The sequence below is a fragment of the Hetaerina americana genome, unplaced genomic scaffold, assembly GCF_022747635.1.
Source record: "Hetaerina americana unplaced genomic scaffold, ioHetAmer1.1.p SCAF_44, whole genome shotgun sequence".
In the NCBI taxonomy this organism is placed as follows: domain Eukaryota; kingdom Metazoa; phylum Arthropoda; class Insecta; order Odonata; family Calopterygidae; genus Hetaerina; species Hetaerina americana.
The window spans coordinates 926198-946732 of NW_027287030.1; the positions used below are offsets into that span (position 1 = coordinate 926198).

Sequence of the window (20535 nt, forward strand, 5' to 3'; positions counted from 1 at the left end):
ATTTTTTTAAATTTACCACTATCCTTCATGATTCCGATATCCTCGATAAATAAAATTCAATTTTCATTCCAATTGAAACATTACAAGCATCATAAAAAATGAAAGTTGTAGCGTGAATTTAATGAGACTAGTTGTATAGCTGAAATGAACTTCTTCACTCAATCGAATTATGCATTTTTATGATCAGCCAACTAAATAAATAACAAATAAAAACTTTACTTTCGGGAGAGTGCTAATTTCTGTTAATATAATTTTGTTCTTTTGCGCTTGTGTTCCAATTTCATCGAAATACTTAATGTACGTTTTACACTTCAAAAGAGTAATTGCGTGTAACAAACACGATCTGCCACAAATATAATTAGAATGATTTTTCCCACTGATTCGGACGGCTGGAGTGGGATGATGATATGTGGCGGGAAAAGTGGTGGGAAGTTTTTGAAAAACAACGCGACCCGCTCCAGTTGTCTGCGTGCCGTTACAATTTGCGAATCACTCCTAAACTGAACTCCTGTTCGAGGATCGCGTCTGGAATTCGCGATACCACGTTCAAAGGAGCAACGATACGCCATAATATTTTGTGTTAACCTCGGAAAATCGGGTTCAGAAGACGAAGGGGTGGTTTTCCTCTGTCACAAGATGTTTTGGGAGAGTAGAGAAGAGGTTGACGATGAGAAACGCCCTGGAAGCCCGTCATCTGCACAGTGCGGCGAAAATGCGCAAAAAAGGGAGAGTCGTGCTGAATTCCGATCGACGCCAGGGCGTCATAGTGTTAGCAGAAAAGCGCAGCATTCCAAAAACCGAAATGTATCACATTCTTGCAGAAGATTTAGTCATGAGAAAGTTGTGTGCCGAAATGGTCCACAAGGTGCTGTCGGAGGATCAGAAGGCTGCTCGTCTGACTATCTCGAGTGATATCTTGGACGCTGGCCGAGCCGCCCTACAGGCACGATGTGGCATTCTAAGTCGCCGACTTCTGTCTGTTCCCAAGAATAAAAAGGAGCTTAAACGGCGACCATTTTGGAACGCTGTAAAATGTCAGAGAGGCAGAATGACGAGGTGCCTGAATGAGGTTCGCTACGTCACCTTCCCGGACTGGCAGTTAGAGGCACTGGTATCGCTGTGTCCATTCACACGGGTGCTACTTATATGAACTTTAGTATTTATACTTTGATCCGCAATACTTTTTTCACTTTCTAGATACTATGCAAACCTATTATATTTTAATTCTCTTACTCTTTAATACTCTTTATGGGTACATTTATTGAAGGTGGTTATCAGCGATTATAAAACTTGAGTAGAGAATGATCATTCCCACGTTTCCATTACATCTTCGACTCAAAATCTACCTTTACGTTACGAATCGTATGTGCGGGGATGTGTCACGGATTCATTTCCCACTAGCCAGCTCACTTCCTCCACGTGCACCTCCCGGATTGGGCTCGTCCATCATGTCTAGAAGAGCGTTTCTTTTCATTCTCTACTTACCTTACCGTTCCGAAAGTGAAGATATATCTTTTATCAAAGTTTGGCACCCTCGATTCATCAGCGAGAAACAATGACCGAAGCACGGGTGGAAGAGAAGAGGGGGATGGGAGGGAAGGTGGGAGAAGGCGGGCGGGGGTCTTTTATCTCCCCCCCACCCCGTGGGACGCCCAACAATGCGCCGCGTTGAACAATACTCCGCGTCCGAAAACGACATCACTCAAATCGAGCCGACCCGCGTGCCATTACGCTTTCAAGTGCGAGGAGGAAGTGGTCATGGGAAGCGGAACTCTTCACGGAGGCGGACTCACCTTCTCCACTGCTTCCCCTGCTCAGCCACTCCTCCCCGATATATCCCTCGCCGGGCCGTCGCCCATGACCCTACTTCTCCCGTCCCGTCATTTAACCTGTCAGGTCGAGATTAACAACTCGTGAAAAGGCAAAAATGTATCAACGCCATCTCTCGAAATCGTGCCTGGTGGATCTCCGCAATGCGGTTTTCTTTTGTTTGTCCGGGGGCATAGCACCTCTGCCCCCCTACCCCTCCTCAAGGGTTGTCGTCTTTCCCTCGTAGGCCTCCGAGAGACCCTTCTTGATTTTGCCTCCTTCCTTGAGGAACCCAGCCACCTTTTCTTCCCTTCGTTTCTTATTGGTGCGTTCTCACTTTCATCCTTCTCCTGGCTCCCATCACAACTTACCAACATCTTCTTTCATCCGTGTCCAGTCTTCGAATTCAAGATAACTGAACCTTGCACTGTCTGCTACTCTGATCACTGCTGTCGTATGGCAAAGTATTGCGCATATTCTGAAACATTCACGTCTGCTATAAAATGTAGCAGTAGTAGCAGTATTTAGCGGAGGCGACCGACAGCTGAGGTGATTTGCACCATAGGGGATAGACAGGAAAGAATGAAGGGTGGAGAGAAACCCGGCGTCGTCATTAGCCTACTCTTGTCGAAAGGCGCCAAGGGGTCCGCAGCTCAGCGGCCCCATCCGACGGACGGCGTACTCACTCAGAGTGCCCTCCACAAAGCACCTCAAGTAGGGATCGAGATACCTTTGAAAAATATTCAACACTGTCGGGATTTGAACCCGGGCCCTCTGGGTGGGAAGCCAGTACGATAGCCCCACTAAAAAAATATGCGATGCAAAATTAATGACGTAAATGTTAGTCACATACTTCAGGCATTGACAGGGTCGTTAAGGGAGGTTGAACATGAATGTTTGGAATGGTACAGCGAAAAAATTGATTAAGAGCGTGGTTTCTTACAGCGCGTACACTTGGTTGTTAAGACAAGAATAGTAGGTTAGAGGCTTTTAAGATGTGGCTGTGAAGAAGAATGAAAAAATTTAAATGCACGGAAAAAAAACAAGGAAGGACTAAACATGGAGGAGGAGAGAGGATTGTTGGGAGAAGTCTAAAGGAGGTAGGAAAGAAGGATACAGAGAATTTTAAATGGCGATGGTATGTTGAAGAACACTGTGATATAGTGGGGAGGCAAATGATGAAGCAGTATGAATAGGATAGGCATGTTGGACGTAATGGAAATAGGTCGAATGTGATGGGAATTGACATTAAGTTTATTATAATGTGGGGTCTCTGGTTTTGTCTTTTTAGACGAAGATTTATAAATGCGCTGCGGTAGTTATTCTGTGTGTCCCTTCAAAACTCAATTTTGACATTTAATTACAGCGTAAGCAGTGAAAGCTATAAAAATGCAGTCTGTTTGTGCTTGAGTTATTAATAAATATCGATTGCTTCGAGAGACATCGAGTTATTTTGAAAATCTGTATAACATCCCTTAGATTATTCATTTTTGTATTGAAACCATATAAACTTGTAGTAACGTTTTCTCAAATATACGGGTACCGGAAATTGGTAATACAGACGGATGGAAACACTCTACAAATTTATTTGCCTCTATCTCTCGTTCAGCCATTGCCCAAGCACCCAATGCGTCGTTATACGTATTTTGGATTTGATTTGGACCTCACGAATGACATAACAAATGTTACCCTCTCCAGTTAGGTTAGAGGAAAAAGTAAAGAATCTAACTATCTGCTACTCTAGGACTGACCCATTTTATAAGATTTTTGAACTTTTTGTCGACCTCAACCAATTGCTCTATTAAAAAAAAAACGTTTTTGAACGCGTGCTTAGAGTTTCTGGACAGAAATTATTAATCAGAAGCTGTTATACAGATTTAGCGAACGCATCGATATATCTAGAGAAAATCTGTAGTTAACTCATAATTCAAACACTGACAGTGATAATTTATTCCAAATACGCATATTATGGTCCCGGTGAAATGCTTCTATTCTTAAAAATGACTATTGAATTTCATGCAGGGCCGCTGAAATTTGACCTAATGCGCAATTTTGCCTTGTTATTCGGCCCCTTTGCGTGATTATCTCCCGTCAAAAAGTCATTAAATTTCACTTGCGTCAATGAATCGTGTCATATGTGTCAAACGTGAAGGTGTCAGCATGTGTGCAATACAAAAGTGGCCACACTTACCGAGTCCGCATTTCCATCACTTCGAAGCCAAGAGTATAGGAGAGGGTGCGAGAGTTCCTTCCTTTTGTCTCGACCTCCTCCGCCTCCCGACGCAGATTTAGACATCATCGAGTGCGTGGTGTTGAGTCTGAGAGGGCGATTCTCTTCCTTTTGTCCCACTGAAGTGGGTTTTTACTCTGGGCGCGGTCAAAGTCTTCCCCGAGTCCCGTGAAATCCTCTCCTCTTCTTGCGGAATGTTTTACGATACTTCTCACTCCATTCCCTTACCTCTCGTCGAAAATTCACGCCCATCCTTTTGTCTCCGTTTTCATATTTTTCCACCGTTGCGTCTGTTCGTTTGGGTGTCCTCGGGAAGTGAGTTGGGAAAGGAAATATGAACGGAGCGCCAAATAAGGAGCTCCCGGCCGTCCTCCGACGCCAACGTCATGTGTTCGCAAACAATTTGAAGCTGGTGTATCGCGAACGTTCGAACAGGAATTATTGCGAGTCTTCACTTGAGGTGTCCTCTCCTGTCCGCGTATGGTGATGCGCATGCCAAAGAACGATCCACGCGATGCTTCTTACTTCAGTATTGTATTCAGGTGACTTAAAATCGTATCGTTTTAAAGGGAGAGAATCGCAATCTGCCAATGGGTTAAATTCGCTTTTCGATGCTGAAAACAAAATTTTACACGTTACTTACTTTCGACTCGATTGTTGAATCCAACGGCCAATCACAGTTGAGTAATGGCGTTTCAAGAGACTTCCGATTATTGCGACGAAATTGATATTATTTTTAAATCAATAATCGCGTCGACGTAAACACGTAACAAAAGAATTTGCGAATGCTCAATTCCCGAAAGTAGGAAGGAGAGTTGAGTCCTGTGAAGTGGTTCATTTGTGACCTGGACCTACGTTAGCACCCAAGAAGAGCAATTTGATGTCATTAACCGAAGGAAGTAAACGGCCACGTAAAACGACCTTCATGTAAGTAAATTAATATAAGGAACTCATATGTCACATGAATTAAGTTATTGTTGTTCTTCATATGCTTCTCTGATAGCAAGTACGATAAATGAACTCCTAGAAGAGTTTTATGATTTCCGGCCTTATTTTGCGGGACAGGGTTAAAAACATTTGTAACTTTCTGAACCTTGTTTATTGACTTAAATTGTGTAGTTAAATAATGTAAGACCAATTTTGGATTTATTTTAACCCCCTCCCTAGTTTGTAAGATATGAACCCCCATTCGCACTTTTTACATGCCCGTATTTATCGACGTCATCATTAATATCAAACCGACACTTTTTTATGATAAAATAAGAAAAGCACACGTACAGATTGTTAATGTCTTGTTTTTCACAACCATTAAAGATATGTCAAGTTACGTACTTTTACTGATAAAGGACTGTACTATAAAATACGACATGTTTTTTTGTATTCTATGAGTACCAGAGTACATTCAGTGGAATGAAAAAACATTTCAATAGCCTTTTAAAACATTGATAAATGCATAAATAATTTTCTGAAGCGGCGGGGTCATTAGCGAGAATTCGCAGTGTTATAATGCTCAAGGACAATTGAAATTCTTTCTTCATAAACAGTGGCTAGAGTGATGCAATATTAAACATAAGTTTTCTTCTGAACCCTCTAGCCCCATCCCTTCCCCCCCCCCCATCTCCTACTTCGTAAGAATCATAATGAAAAGACACACCTCTTCTCTCCCGAAAGCTTCACGTAATTGAAGGACGAATCTTTCTTTTTTTTAATCTACACCTTTCGAAGATTAAATTCGAATACTTATTGACATATACTAATGGTGCAGATACTAATTTGCATACAAATAAAATACTAATTGGACAGAGATTGCTGTTTTGGTTTTTTTTTATCGGAAAAAATAACGTGAACCGTTGCTTTTATGTTCATAATTTGTTTCTCAAAGATCGTTAAAAATTTTCAATCACGTGGAAACTCTCCTAGGGTTATCATTAAACCTTTTTTTCTATGACTACGATAGGCTTCTTTCTACGCCTATTATTACGAAGTGTGCATCTACCAGGAGCAATGGACTCTTAAAAGTTGTTATAAATCAATTAGCATCCCCGTCATCTACTCAAAGATAAATTTGATGACGTTTCAGGAACTGCAATAATAAATTGCGTCCCTTAATTAACATAAAAATAAAGATTAGTATATGTATTTGTGTGTGTTGCACGGCATGAAGGGAGGAAGGAAGTACACAGAGATGAAGTGAGAATTGTAGAGTAGGATGTTGGGCTGTGTTTCGATTGGAGTAACAAAATATTTATTTGGTAGTTGTGTCCATCCAAAACCTAACTTAACCGGTAGATAACCTAATTATATATATATATATATATATATATATATATATATATATATATTTATATATATACATACACACACACACACACGAAGAATTTTGAATTTCCACGGGTTACGTGTATTTGATTTTCAATTTTTTTGTGGCGTTATGTTGGTACTTACGTCTCTCACCTATACCGAAACGTTCGGCCATTTTGAATGTTCATTTAATTCTTGACAGCTGTTTTGCTGGGACGTGTTTTGGCTGGTCTTCGATTTTTACCTGTTCCAAAAAATGGATCAAAGAATCTGTGTTAAATTTTGTGGAAAAAAAAATTAAGTGCGCGGACGCATTCCGAATGTTGGCTGTGGCATATTGAGAAGCTACTTTGGGCAGGAGCAACGTTTATTGGTGGTGCAATATGTTCTCAGAAGGCCGAGAAAATGTGAACGACGATGAGTGTGCCGGACGTCCGAGTACGTCAACAACAGACGAAAACATTGATGAAGTGGAGAAAATAGTATTGGCCAATCGTCGAATCACCTTAGAAATTTCGCTGAGGACCTAAACATATCGATTGGCTTCATTGGATTTTTACCAATGATTTGGGCATGACACGGGTCGCCGCGACATTCGTACCAAAATTGCTCAATTTCGACCCAAAACAGCAACGCATTTACATTGCTAATGAGGAGTTGGAGTCTGTCCGCGACGATCCAAATTTGCTTCAGAGAATCATTTCTGGTGACGAATCATGGGTTTATGATTATGACGTGGAAATGAAAGCTCAATCATCCCAATGGAAGCTGTAGCACGAGCCAAGACCGAAAAAAGCGCGCCAAGTTCGGTCGAATGTAAAAGTTTGCTTACAGTTTTCTTCGATTGCAGGGACGTGGTGCATCATTAGTTCTTGCCACAGGGTAGAACGGTAAATAAGGAATATTACCTAAAAGTTATGAGCAATTTGCGCGAAGCAATCCGCCATAAACGCCCGGATTTGTGGAAGAACAAAAATTGGCTTTTGTACCATGACAACACTCCTCTTCACATATCGTTACTTTTGTGCGAAGTTTTGGCCAAAAACAACGCGCTAACGATGCCGCAGCTACCGTATTCGCCAGATGTGGCCCCCAAGTGACTTTTTCTTCTTCCTGAAACAGAAGAGGCCCATGAAAAGACGAAGCTACGCTACAATTGACGAGATAAAGACTGCATCGAAGGAAGAGCTGAACAAGATCAAAAAATGATTTTTTGAAGTGCTTCGAGGATTGGAAAAAACGTTGGCACGAGTGTATAATATCTAATGGGGATTACTTTGAAGAGGACAAAATAGATATTCATGAATAAATAAATAATATTTGAAAAAACACAAAAGTCGCGATACTTTTTGAACAGACCTCGTATATATACGTATATACATATATATATATATATATATATATATATATATATATATATATATATATATATATATATATATATATATGTACGTACCGTATATTAATTCAATAAAATATAAAAATAAATGATTGTCATAGAATTGATGTCGGTCCTGCCGAGGGCACAATATACGTACGAGTATTTTGTAGTACACTTAGAATCCTTCTAATTGGCTCAGGCCACCGGAAACGATTGCCAAAATCACTAACGAAAATCACTTAATAAAATCGCTTACGAAAAATTCACCGCAAACCTTCTCCCATGTGAATATCTCGAAAATTCCGCGGGCAGTGGTTCTATAAGGGATCTATACGATTTGGAATATGGTAGGGAAAGTAGGCTACTCAAATATAGACGGGCGAACATTTAACAGGAATATTTACACACGTGTGGGCTAATGTCTTTACTCATTCCATTTCCATAATTTAACTGCTATTGTTTTCCTTTACTTCGCCGGGTCAGGCGTGGAAAATATCCCTGAATGACGTGGATACCCCATGCTTGTTCCATGGCGTATCACCATTTACAGCAGACCCGAAAACTCAAAAAAATTAAGAAAGAATCTTCAGACAAAAGGAAGGAGGGGGGTGTCTCAATTGTCGTTTTTTGTTGATAGGACAACCATGCCACATAAACGCTATACATATTGCATGTTTTAAATATCAGACGTGCTTTGCTTTACGTATCCATTTTTGTCTGAGGCGCACCAAATATGTAATGTGAACTTTACCAGCTTTTTGACGATGTTTGGCGCCCCCGTAGGTTCCTTGGAACTAGCATGGCCAGAAGTACCCCATTTTAATGCTCGCCTCATGTGTTAAGAAAGGTTTTGTATGCACAAAACTACGCTCCATTGGTAGAATATAATTATTAAGAAAATTTTCAAGACGAAGGTTTCTTTTGTAGGTGAGGACAGAGCTCACATAGTATCCAATTCCAACGGCGTGTGAAATTCACGCATTGACAGAATAATGACGAATTCCTTTCCCTATGCCGATTTTCTAGGAAGAACTGGTACCCGAAAAAAATCTTGCTTAAACCCCCTGCCACACACCTATTTGGTGGATCGCGGGTTATTTTTGTAGATTTAGATAATTATTAAAGAGTTTGCAGCATCGCAACAATACTTCCGAGTACTCGAGCAGTCTCCGCAAAATAATTATTCCACTTCTCCGGTCCGGGGAAGAATTTTGGATGGACGGACAGATAGATGGATTAGACGACGGTTGGTCTCTTTCCGAAGTTCGCCGCGTCTGGTATTTTTTCCTTCCGCCCCTCGGCCCATAGGCAACTTAGCAAGGTCCCGCTGAGCCTCCTCTTTCGTCCTATAGGGGCGCTGGCGACGGGGAAGCGCCCGCACTGGGCCCGCTCGCTCCTTTCCCCTCCGGTCGGGCTGGCAGTACGCGCGAGCTTTTCGCCGACGACGGTTTGTTGGTACGACTAGCGAAACGATTGCATGCGTCGAGGACCAACGACGTTCCGCCAGCGGCTCTCCCACCACCCGTGCTCGGGAATAGTTTGACCCTTTCCCCCCCCTCATTCATCTCCCTCTCTTGAGATCGTGTGCGCATTCATTATTCTTTTGACGGACGGACCATCGAGACACGGGAGACTCTTATATAGTGTGCTAAGTGCATTTCGCCGAGGTGGGAGTGGTGGTGATTTTGTGCCGGCTTTTCCCGCGACTGCCAGTGTCCCCCCCCCCAGTATTATCATCTCTTTCCTATCGGATTATTCCAGTGCGGAAAGTGTGAGAAAAAAAGATATATATATTTATATACACACACGCGCGCCATCAATTCGCCCCGGAGGTGGAAGAGAATACGTCCCCCCCCCCACCAATCATTGAATGCATCATCCATCCTGGTTTTTTCTTTTATATATTTTGTATTAGTGTGTGGAACGCGCAGCGATCGACGTTTCATTTCGGCGCGTCAGGAAGAAATAAAAGCGTGTTGAAGTTGCCCTATCTGGTCCTCCGATGTTGGAGGCTCGGAAATCGGCCGTGTTGCCCTGATGAGGTTGAAGTTATCCGTGTGCCTCGTGTCAGTGGGAGTATAAGATGTGCCGTGTGCTTTGGAGGATGTGCAATGGATACTTGTTGCTGCTTCTCACATTCATGCTCGCGACGGTGAGTTGATGATGTTGCTCCTTGTTTGTCTCCCCCCCCCCACTCCCCATTGTTTTAAAAATTCGCGCACGCCGACGTTTCACGCAAGGCGCGCATGGCTAGATCCGGTGGTGAATTTTTGGGTTTCTATTTTGTTGAGCTACGTAAACATAATATTTGCATGTCTCTTCGGAAACCACTTCATGGAACTCTGTTCCTCTCGTCCGACCGGGGAAGATTGTTCTCCGCCGGGCGCTACGGAGTTCAGTTCCGTTCGCTAGTCGCTCACCGCCGATTTATCAATCGTTTGGGATGTATTCCATCCCATAGACCGACTCATTTCGAGTTATTTGAGATCGATTTTAGATTAGAGTGTTTTTCATTTTCTTCTCTTGCGGGATGTAAAACCCGTTATGGAGTTTTTGGGCGGTGAGCGGGTCAATATTTTATGACACCTATTGGTTTTTCGGTCAGTGACTCTCTCCCTCTGTGGACTCTAGGAATGTGTGGAGAAAATTTGTCGGAAATTTCTCCATGAAACTGATAAATTTTAACGGTACGCCATCATTAATTTGAAATAATCGCTCACATTAGTATCGACGCGATCTCTTGACTCTGAATATATTCCTTTGCGTGTCCATCACAAACCCCTGAGTGTGCATTAGTAATTTTTAAGCCCCAAGACTTCCTGGCTTATTCTTGGGAACGTGCATCGCCACCCTCGTCTACTTTGCGATCCTTGTTTCCGAGACTGCTTTCGCTGTACCTAATGTTTCGGCGATTACCCGTTCCTTTTCCCATCCGATGCCATCTCCATCTCTTCATATCACTGAGATGCATGTCGCGAGGAATATGCTTTGTTCAAATGCTGTTTTAATGAATAGAGGCATCTCATTTTGTTTCACCGTCAAACAATTTTGACCTGAAGATGCACAGATTTTATTACATTACGTCGTTAGTTATTTTTCCCTTGTCCAATCGTTTTATTTTACTTTGAAATAACGCTACAGTCTCAAACGTGTTCTTTCATTTTCCACGACCGTAGTTTCGTTGGGACGCTAAACCATCAGTTGGATCATTATATGTCGCGTCGCATCATCACCCGACGACGTTGCCTGGCAACGAAGCCATGGCCGTGGAAAATGAAATTACTTGTGGAAATCACGTTGTGGTTTCACCAAAGTTGCGGAGTACTTAAAATATCTCCAACCGAGTTACGTTGACACTTGGTGTTTCGTTTCACGAATAGTTTTGCAAGTGTGGTGTGCGAGTTTCTCCCGAATTGAAATTCTGAAGAGTTCATTTCTAAGTGTCTGTCAGTCATATTCGATTAAATGCGTCCCGAGGAGAAGACTAGCGAGCCGTTGCACCGCCCCTCGTGAGAGTAAGGGAGGAGGTTGGTTGCGAGGGGGTGGTTTGCGAGGGGCATGGAGGGAGGGCGAAGGGCGTCGGTATGAAAGCCCCCTCAGCCTCCCCGGCCTCCAGCCGGATGGATGGATGGATGGGGCCGGTTGCTTGGAGGCGTCGGTAAAAGAGTTCAACCCAGAGCGAGGGCGTGGGAACGCGGAGCGGAGATTCGCGTGCAAAACTTATGATGTCAACCTCTCTCTCTCTCTTTCTCCTACGTAGCTTTTCGGCCTCTGCGCGCACACGACGCGTATGTACCCCACCCATCATTCTCCCTCCGCTCACCCTCAAACAACCCTTAAACACACACACACACACACCTTCCCTTTATTTCCCCTCCCCTAATCTGTAGATCGGGGGGGAAAACAATTACGCCACCACCACCTCGAAATTTCATTAGTTCTATTATTGGAAGGGTGATAAACGCACTGTTCCCATCGCTCGCGAATGAGGGCACTTTTGCTCTCGCCTCCCACCAACAGGGATCACCACACACCAACAAAAAGGGGGTCAGACGTGTTTCTGATTAATTGATGAGCGTCTCAATGTACTGTCGAAATGCGGGTTGGAGATTTTTAGGTGCTAAGGGATCGTTATTATTAGTATTCAAGTCACTTTTTGTCGTGCTTTTTATTCAGTCCAAACTTTTCGCGATTTCGCCAAAGGTTTAGGATTTCGTTCATTTAATCTAAATCGAAATTTCGCCTCTTGAATTTTTCCAAATTTTGAATCTCAGTTCGGTTTTTTTATTTGTTTGTTTTTTAAAACGAAATGAAAAAAATTATCAGTTCTGAGTCGGTTCAGGTTTTCAGATCGTCGCTGTGGTTTATTAAATACTCAAGTCCCATTACATTTAAACTAAGCAAATTTGGATGGCGTTTGCCATTGTATTCAGTCGGCAGGAATCATCTTTTTAAATATATTTGCTTTCAAACAAAAATACCTTCTGTTTTTGAGTCAGTTAAAATTTTTTTTTCACCTGTGGTCGAGCTATATGTACAAATACATAACCGACGTGAATACAAAGGTAATTACTATGTAATTATTATTTTCTTCGGGGAGAAAACTTGAATAAGAGAAAATAATTGAATCTCATCATCGTTTTCTAAGGATATCATACGATAATTCCCAAATGACGCACATTTAATCCTCAATTCGATCTCAATGAGAAATTCATCGCTCTCGATCAATCATTTTAGGTGTGTATTGCCTGTGGTTCTTTGGTCCGCGGTGTTAATCATTTGTTTTACTCTAAATATTCATTAGGGTCACCTCCACGTGTATAATTACGCAGAGGGTGGGCCCGTATTATGTCGGACCCTCTCCGCCTCGAGCGCAATGCCCACTCCGGGCCTGAGCCCACCGCCCCCGTACGGCGATCACCGTTGCGATGGCCGGCATGCCCAGGCACCAGCCGCCCCTCGTCCTCACCGACGGATGGATGAGGGCCCTCCGGCTGGAGGAGGGCCCGTGTCGGTGGGAACCCGCAACCTCCCTCTCCGTCAAAATTTAGCACCCCCTTAACTCCCTCCCTCCCTTCCGTCAAACCTTAATTTTGCCTTAGGGTACGGCGCCGTCGAAAAGACATATATATGTATGTATGTGCACCTTCGTTAGCTCACCGAAAATGATGTAATGCATGCAAATGGAATCTCAGGAGGGAAAGTCAAGACGTAGCAGTGTCCGGGAAAGTCACCCTTCTCACTCACCCACCCCGCTCTTCCCTGATTAGTTTTTATGCTTGTCTCCAGAGAGAGAAGGAAGACACCACTACCTCTCCCTTTAGCTTCTCAAGAGAGCGACGCCAAGTCTCTCTCTCTACGCGGACCCAAAACTTACGCAATGGCGAACATCATGCCTCTCTCTCGCGATCTCCAGCCAGCCAGTCCTCTCCTGCCCGCTGAAGGGAGCGCTCTCGTGCAAAGTGATGCAATTCAATGACTTGTCTCATCGCTCCGGCGAAAGAAACTGTGCGAAAGAAAGGAAGGAATATGAGGAAAGTGAGGGAAAGAAAGGAAGCGTCCTCTTCGTATTTCACTTGTTTTTTCAAGTCGATATTTCGTGAGGGATCCTTCGTTTTCCTGTTCAACGTGAATATTTTTTGCCAACATTGGAAAGATTTTAGTGGATAAATTCCTCAGATATGAACACATTTCCGCAATTCCGAGTACGTTTTTGGGTTTTCGTTCCATTTGTCACATTTTGAAGAGAGTTTCAACCCCGTCATTAGTGTTGAAAGAACGTTGTTCGCTAGGAATGACCAACGCGGCCGTAGTGCGGCAGTGGAGTCTGATATTGCTACAGACGCACAATGACCCTCAGGACGCCGATAGGGCATGAGGCAGGGGGTGTTAGTGCACCTACTATTGGGTGCACTAACTACTAAAATATGGGTTCATACATGTATGTGAATAAATATTTCCCCACATGTGCACACGTGCACATCCGTATACACATGTCTATTTGTACATTATGCATCGAAGGGTGTTCCCCTCTAAATGGTTACATATTTTTTTCAATGAGAAATATTCGGGTGTTCCGATTTTATTTTGTTATCGCTACCAATTTTCCGAGGGAAGAGGGAGTACTTGAACCAGTCTTCTCTGGCGGCTGTTTCTCGAACTCAATCTTTCTTGTCCAATCTGCCGATGTGATTTGTGGCAGTAATAATTCCCTCTTTCTGTGCCACGAGCTAACTCAGTTGTCCTGGGCCTCTCTGTAATGGCCTTGCTAGTGTCTTGCTTCCTCTGTTCGTAAATCAAGGTAATCGCAAACCTAATTCCTTCAGCATTCCTGTCACTTTTACCCGTCTCTTGTCGTAGCAGTTAAAAAAAAACAACTGATTTTCTCCGAGTATTTGCCAAATTCCTGAACTAAATAACATATATAACAGAAATACAGAAATTCCACGATTAACATTTATTTACGACCATGGTTTCATCTCTGTTTGGCATTAGCACCTGATAATGCCACACAGTAACGAAACCATGGACGTCAAGATGTAGAATTGCTGTGTTTCTGTTATCTATGCAAAGGAGAAATTACTCCGAGTAACGGCTAAAACAGTGTCATAATATCCTTAACCACATTTTTCTCTTGTGGATCCCATATTGCAAACGAAGCCCAAATATAGCGAAGTGACACCTGTCTCTTACTTTTTCATGGCGATTTATTACAACCAAATAGATTATGACACTGCGGAAACTTTGCCTGAATTTCATGCGTGCACACGAGTCTACCAAATTTGTTTTGCCTTCGTTTCTCGGTCGCTGTCGGTTTTCGCCTGTCTCCTAACCTCTGGATTAGAGGAACATTTTGGACGTAAATTCATCTGATGCCATCGGAAATGTCGGATGTAAGTACAGGTAGCGTGCGGCTTAGGCAAGTTTGTTTGCTGAAGAACAAAATCTTTCCGTCTCTCACTGCCGGACACTCTGTGTGTGTTTGTGTGTGTGTGCAAACTTCGGAATCTGTAATTTTCGTGATACTGGCGTGTGCAATTTGGTAGATCTTGCTATCTAGAGTGGAGGTCGTCATCGTATTCGTTAATTGATCACTCTACCACCCATCGCATCTAGCGATACGGGTTTCGGATTTCAATTTAATTGGATCGTATGTTGTTTGCATAAATCGGTGTGTGAAAAATAGTTATTTGTTTAATTAATATTAAAATATTATTGCAGATGGGCTTGTTGTAATGTTGGATGTCGGGTTATGTTTTGTTATGAGAGACAGAGGACATGTTTTTTACTCTATCGTTTGGCAGTTTATATGTCCATGCAAAAACCTATCGTAACCGGTAGATTACCGGTATTAATAAGGTTAGAATTATATATGAGTAGAAGCAGACTATGATTAGGCAATTGAAGATTAGTCATCGTGATTTTATGATGTGCTTATTCTGGAGTAATTGAAAAAAAATTTCTCTATGTAGATTATACATTATTGGAAAATTTTTATTGCTCCTTTGAGGGAATGGGAGAAGTATGCTATCTTTATTTCTTCCTCTATCGTTGGCCCTGCTCGCTGCTCAACCTTCTGTATCCAGGAGCGGACCTGAGTCCAAGAGCACGGCTAGCTTTTGGTGGTGGCTAACATGCTTATAAACTTATGAAACATTTTATTCGCAGCTCTACCAGTGCTGATCAGAAAATAGTGATGCATCCAAATAAGGTCTTATCAATATTACTTTTGAATTTTAACAGCTCCCTGCCGTGATCACGTTAGGGACATGTTGGAAACGTTGTAGGGATCGGGTTGGTGTTGTGGCTAGTGTACTTGTTTCTCGCACTGAGGAGATCACGGGTTCGAAACCCGGCGGTGTCAGGATTTTCAGAGGCGTCACTACCTGCGGTGCTATCGTAGTAGTAGTAGTTTTGATGGGAGGCGACCGACAGCTAAGGTCATTTGCGCCATAGGGGAAGGACAGGAAAGGATGAAGGGTGGAGAGAAACCCGGCGTCGGCATTAGCCTACTCTTTACGAAAGGCGCCAAGGGGTCCGCGGCTTAACGTCCCATCCGACGGACGGCGTACTCACTCAAAGTGCCCTCCACAAAGCACCTCAAGTAGGGATCGAGATACCTCTGAAAAATATTCAACACCGCCGGGATTTGAACCCACGCCCTCAGGGTGGGAAGCCAGTACGTTAGCCCCCGCACCATCTCGATCCCCCGGTGCTATCGTGTACAGCATGTTTTCTGGCACAGAAACTGATTTTGGACAACCTTCACGACTATAGTCGCTGAGATGGCCATGATGGAATCCATTATACCAGCGTTTCACAGTGGCAAAGGATGTGGCTTCATCGCCAAAAGTGGAAGTAAGTTGATCGATGCACTCCTCTCTTGATAATCCATTTCGAAATTCGTAAAAAATCATCGCAAGGAAGTGCTCACGAGTTAACTCCATACTTTCGCATGGACAAAATTTTCGGGTTACTGTAAACAACACAGTTATGATCAAACGAAAAAATGTTTCGAAGAAAGTTAGCGTTAGAAGGGTCGCACTTTCAGATCGAAACGTTTGATGGCGCCTAAAGCACATAGTGTTGTCAAGGCACAAAATATAAATAGCCACCCTCGTATGTGGAGAGAGTACTTAAAGTGGAGTACGCCGTCCGTCGGATGGGACGTTAAATTGTGTGCTCCCTCGGCACCTTTCGATATTAGACTAATCTATTCCCGACGCCGGATTTCTCTCAACTCTTCCCTCATTCCCTTGGACATTCCTACCTCTGCCAAATCACCCAATGATCCCTAATGTCTCAAATTAGCTGTGCTGTTGGTCACCTCCCCTAATAACTACAACTACCGTTGAGACAAATTTACGCGGAAGATTGGACATGGGATGAAAACATTATCGACAACAATATTGATGACGTGAAGGATGTTTCAGTTAGTTCTTTCTTTCTCTGCACTTTCTTTTCTTACTCCACCTCGCCGAGTGTTCTTCTCGGCTCGCGTCTTGGCTTGGCCGTTCGTTGGATTGGATACTCGCGTGGCAGTGCGTTTTACTAGTACGTATCCCCGGACTCTTTTGAGGTCTTGCCGACGACTCCTGGCTCCGCTCTTCGGCTGTGGAGTGGCGGCGGTCGGTCCCCGGCGGGGAGCGGGGCCGCTGACGCCCGGGAGATCGGTCCAGACTCATCTGCCGCATCCCACCCTGCGGTCGCCCCGCGCGAGGCGTATTTAAAGCGATCGAATCACTCCGCGGGCCGCCCCCCCTCGCTCTTGGGGAAATGTGATGACTCTCCAAAGGATACGAGGAGTGGGAGATAAGGCGCTAAGGGTTTCCGGAGTGTCTCTGCGTAGGGATAAGATAAGCGGTGTTTACTCCGAGGAAATATTAAGTGCGACAACAACGTGTCTTCTATCATCAATCTATATCTAACATCAAATTGCTTCAATATTTCGTGAGGATTGGTCAGTTTTTTCTTGGTCTTATTTAATTTTTATAAAAATTAATTTTTACGCGTTCATTCGCATTGTTCTCAAAACTTTCACTGCACTCACGAGGCTTCTTGAAGAGTTTTATCTGATGGACGTGAGGTGAATTCAGCTATTTTTTTACCATCTTAGCTCATCACTAGGTTCAAAAGAGTGGCAAGTGGTAGTAAGTGGATGGTTTTGAATGAAACCAAAAGTATGAAACGGTTCAAATGATAATAAGAATTGGTCAGAATTCACTTTGATTTTTTTAAATCGATTTCTTCAAACATTATGCCTTGGTCACTGTTGAATTTTTCTAATTATTAAAAAAAAATATTTCGTGACTATTTTAATTTGTTTCTATTTTACTTTTAAACCATTCTTCCGTAAACCGACGCATGAGTTAGTTGCAAGAGCAGATTAAAACTGTTTGAGGAGACGTAAGGGTTAAAAAAATAGGTTTTCATTGCGCGCCTTAAAAAAATTCATTGCAAACTACATAGCACTTCTCTGTATTACAAGAGTTTATTATTCTTTTCAATAATATACGTATTTTATGGTGCGGTATGATCTTTAAATAGATCCGTGGGCTATATTGTTATGTTTTTAGAAGCCAGTCAATCAAATTATATTTCATCAACTATCCAGTTGATGCTAGCTTTTTTCATTAGTGATATTTTAGAGCGGTGTTTCAAAAATTCATATTGTTCCAGAAGTTTCACCTTCGCGGTACATATCATATCCTTCGTTCGCCCGTTCAATCAAACGTATTTTCAGCAGCGTTCAACCCCGGAAAATGGAAAATAATGCGAATTATTTGAATGATCAAAATTCGTTCTACGAGGTTAATCGATTCTTCGAAGACATTTTAGCTGATGATTTTGTTACATTTCCTTCTTCATTTTAAATTTACTGGATTTTGTTTAATTTATATTACCTTACGTTCGTCATGGTGACAGCTGTTAACGTAAATGTCGTGTTGGCCCCCGGTTACTATTTGAGTCCCAGGTTTCTAAGCAGGGCAAGGAATCCGTATAGTAAACTCGAAGCAGTGTAATATCCTGAATTCAGTAAGTTCTTCGGATGCCAGTGGGTGGAACAAGGAAAGTGATAGTGTACCTAAGTACACTTCCTCAGTAAATTTCGCACACCACGGATATTATTACACACCACCGTTTGATTAAGAGCAATGAGTTCTACTTTCTCCTCCCTAATGTCAATGTTCGGAGATGAATACTGTATTGATGGTAATTATTCTCACCGTGTCGGCTCCACAAGTGTTAAGCGCGTAGGGTTTTGAATTCGCATACCGTGACTTACATAAGTAATTACCGTGACTTCACCAGTAATTTGCGTCACCGTTTGAACTAAAAGAGTAAAAGATGTCATTAACTTCCTCGTAAGCTCCCTCTTGTTGCTGTAAGACTAAGAATTTCTCAATGAACGGGTGGACGTATGCCAAGGATTGTATCGAATGCGCGTGTTTGGAAATAAAAGCACGGATATTTTGTCCGCATGCGTGTGTATATAAGGTAGGTACCAGAGGAGGATCTGAATCTGTTTGCAAATCAAGTTTGGAACCGTGTCGAAGTGAAATGTCGTTCAATTCGCAATGTTCATTTAGGAAAAATATTCATCGATGCATTAGTATTCAAGAGTATTCATTGGTAATCACCAATGTACATCGATAAGCAGCAATATTCATTGGTATTCAGTTGGTGTAATATCATTCAATTTGCAATATTATTTGCACTAAGCAACCCGGTTACGTCCGGTTCCACCTGTTTGGGCTGCAAAAGTTGCAACTCAGTAAAAACGTATTTCCTTATATTAACAGAGGAAATACAGAGGAGAGAGGAAAGGGGGTGGAAGAGCATCTTAATTGGGGGTGGAAGAGCATCTTAATTGGGGATGGAGTGTTGAAGACTTTAGAAGGGAAATTGTCGATGGATAAGTATTGAACGGAATTAAGGGAGATGGAATTCATGTGGAGTTGAAGAACAATAAAATATTTTTCAATTCCGCGTCCTTAAAACGCGTTAAAATGGGTAGTCAGTGTAGTAGATAATGTCTCTTGTTAGACGAAACTAAGATACGTAGCGGCAGCTTAAACGGCAGACTACCACAGCCGGTTCGAATCCCGCAGCGGGCGTGGGTCTTGTGTCGACTCTAATGGTTCACCCCCTGAGAAGCCCAGTGACAAGCTTAAGGCATCTCGGGATCTCAAGGGGCGAACGGACCATCAGGAGCATCTGTAGAGCAAAAAAAATCATTGCACACATTCATCATTCTCCGGAAATTCCCAGGGGTAAATGAAACGAACCCATCTCTATGGGTTATGAGAAGTAACCTCCTCCTGAATAGTGGATATCAAGGGATATACTGTATTCGTTTTATGAATTGTTACTCGATAAACATTCCTTAATTGGTGACCAATTAATATTCGATGAAAGGAAACTGTCCATGTTAAGTTAATGCGCTTACTCGAGGTAAAGTTTTAATTCTGTATGTGGATTCGAGTGACGCCACATAATTGAGAATTTAGAAATATCGAATCTAGTTGAAAAATTATGTGGCATCCCACGCCATAAAGATTATGTGTTGAGCTACTTACCCCGCCTTATCTACTTCTATCGTTGGAAAATTGCTTTAGAATGCTCGCCTGCAATTGAGTTGAATATTCTGTCGAACGATTAATACGAAAATATGGCAATGAAAAGAATTTGCTTCTAATATCTGGGGCATCATTGAGACAGGAACACTTTACTAGAACATTTACTCCTGTTAGATGAAGACTTGGTCAATAAAAGATCATAATAAAATCAAATGCTAAGCATGCCTACATTTTCGATGAAACTTATTCTGAGCTGCCTTTCTTTCATTAAAATATTTCAATTGTTTCATTCATACCTGAGCGTCGTTACAAATCAAGGTCTAATGCCCTTTCTCTATCTCTTTCCCAAACGAATAAATCAATATGTATGTATGCTGTTGGTGCGTTAGATGTTTTTATTATACATCCTTAATGACCTCCCTGTAAAGTAAAAGTTCATTTGAATTGAGGTGTATAGTACGTATTCTTCGTGATTTGATATAAGTTCAGTGTTCTCTGCTCTTCAATTGAACTTCAGTAGTGCCATCATTTGTGTTCATTTTGGTTTTTTATGTAAACAGAATCTTTCATGTGACACTCGGTAGATGGAATACCTTTCGTCGTTTTAGACTTTGAATTCTGGTTGTTGCTGTTCCCTAAGTTGTATCAGTGTGGCACCCAGGTTCATATCTCTCGACTGACATTTTTTATACCTGAATGAAAAAATTAGTGAATATGAATGAAGATTGATTATC

At 42.4% G+C, this 20535-nt stretch overlaps 1 protein-coding gene across 1 annotated transcript in view; it reads left to right on the forward strand.

The window, feature by feature from the left end:
• Window positions 1-9551: 9551 nt before the first annotated feature.
• The window catches only part of LOC139692927 (protein jagged-1b-like), a 503367-nt gene continuing 492383 nt past the window's right edge, over window positions 9552-20535 (forward strand). Inside the window, exon 1 of the mRNA XM_071591249.1 lies at window positions 9552-9873. Within this exon, the coding sequence (XP_071447350.1) occupies window positions 9805-9873 (69 nt within the window). The 5' untranslated portion in view covers window positions 9552-9804. The remainder of the gene's footprint in view (window positions 9874-20535) is intronic.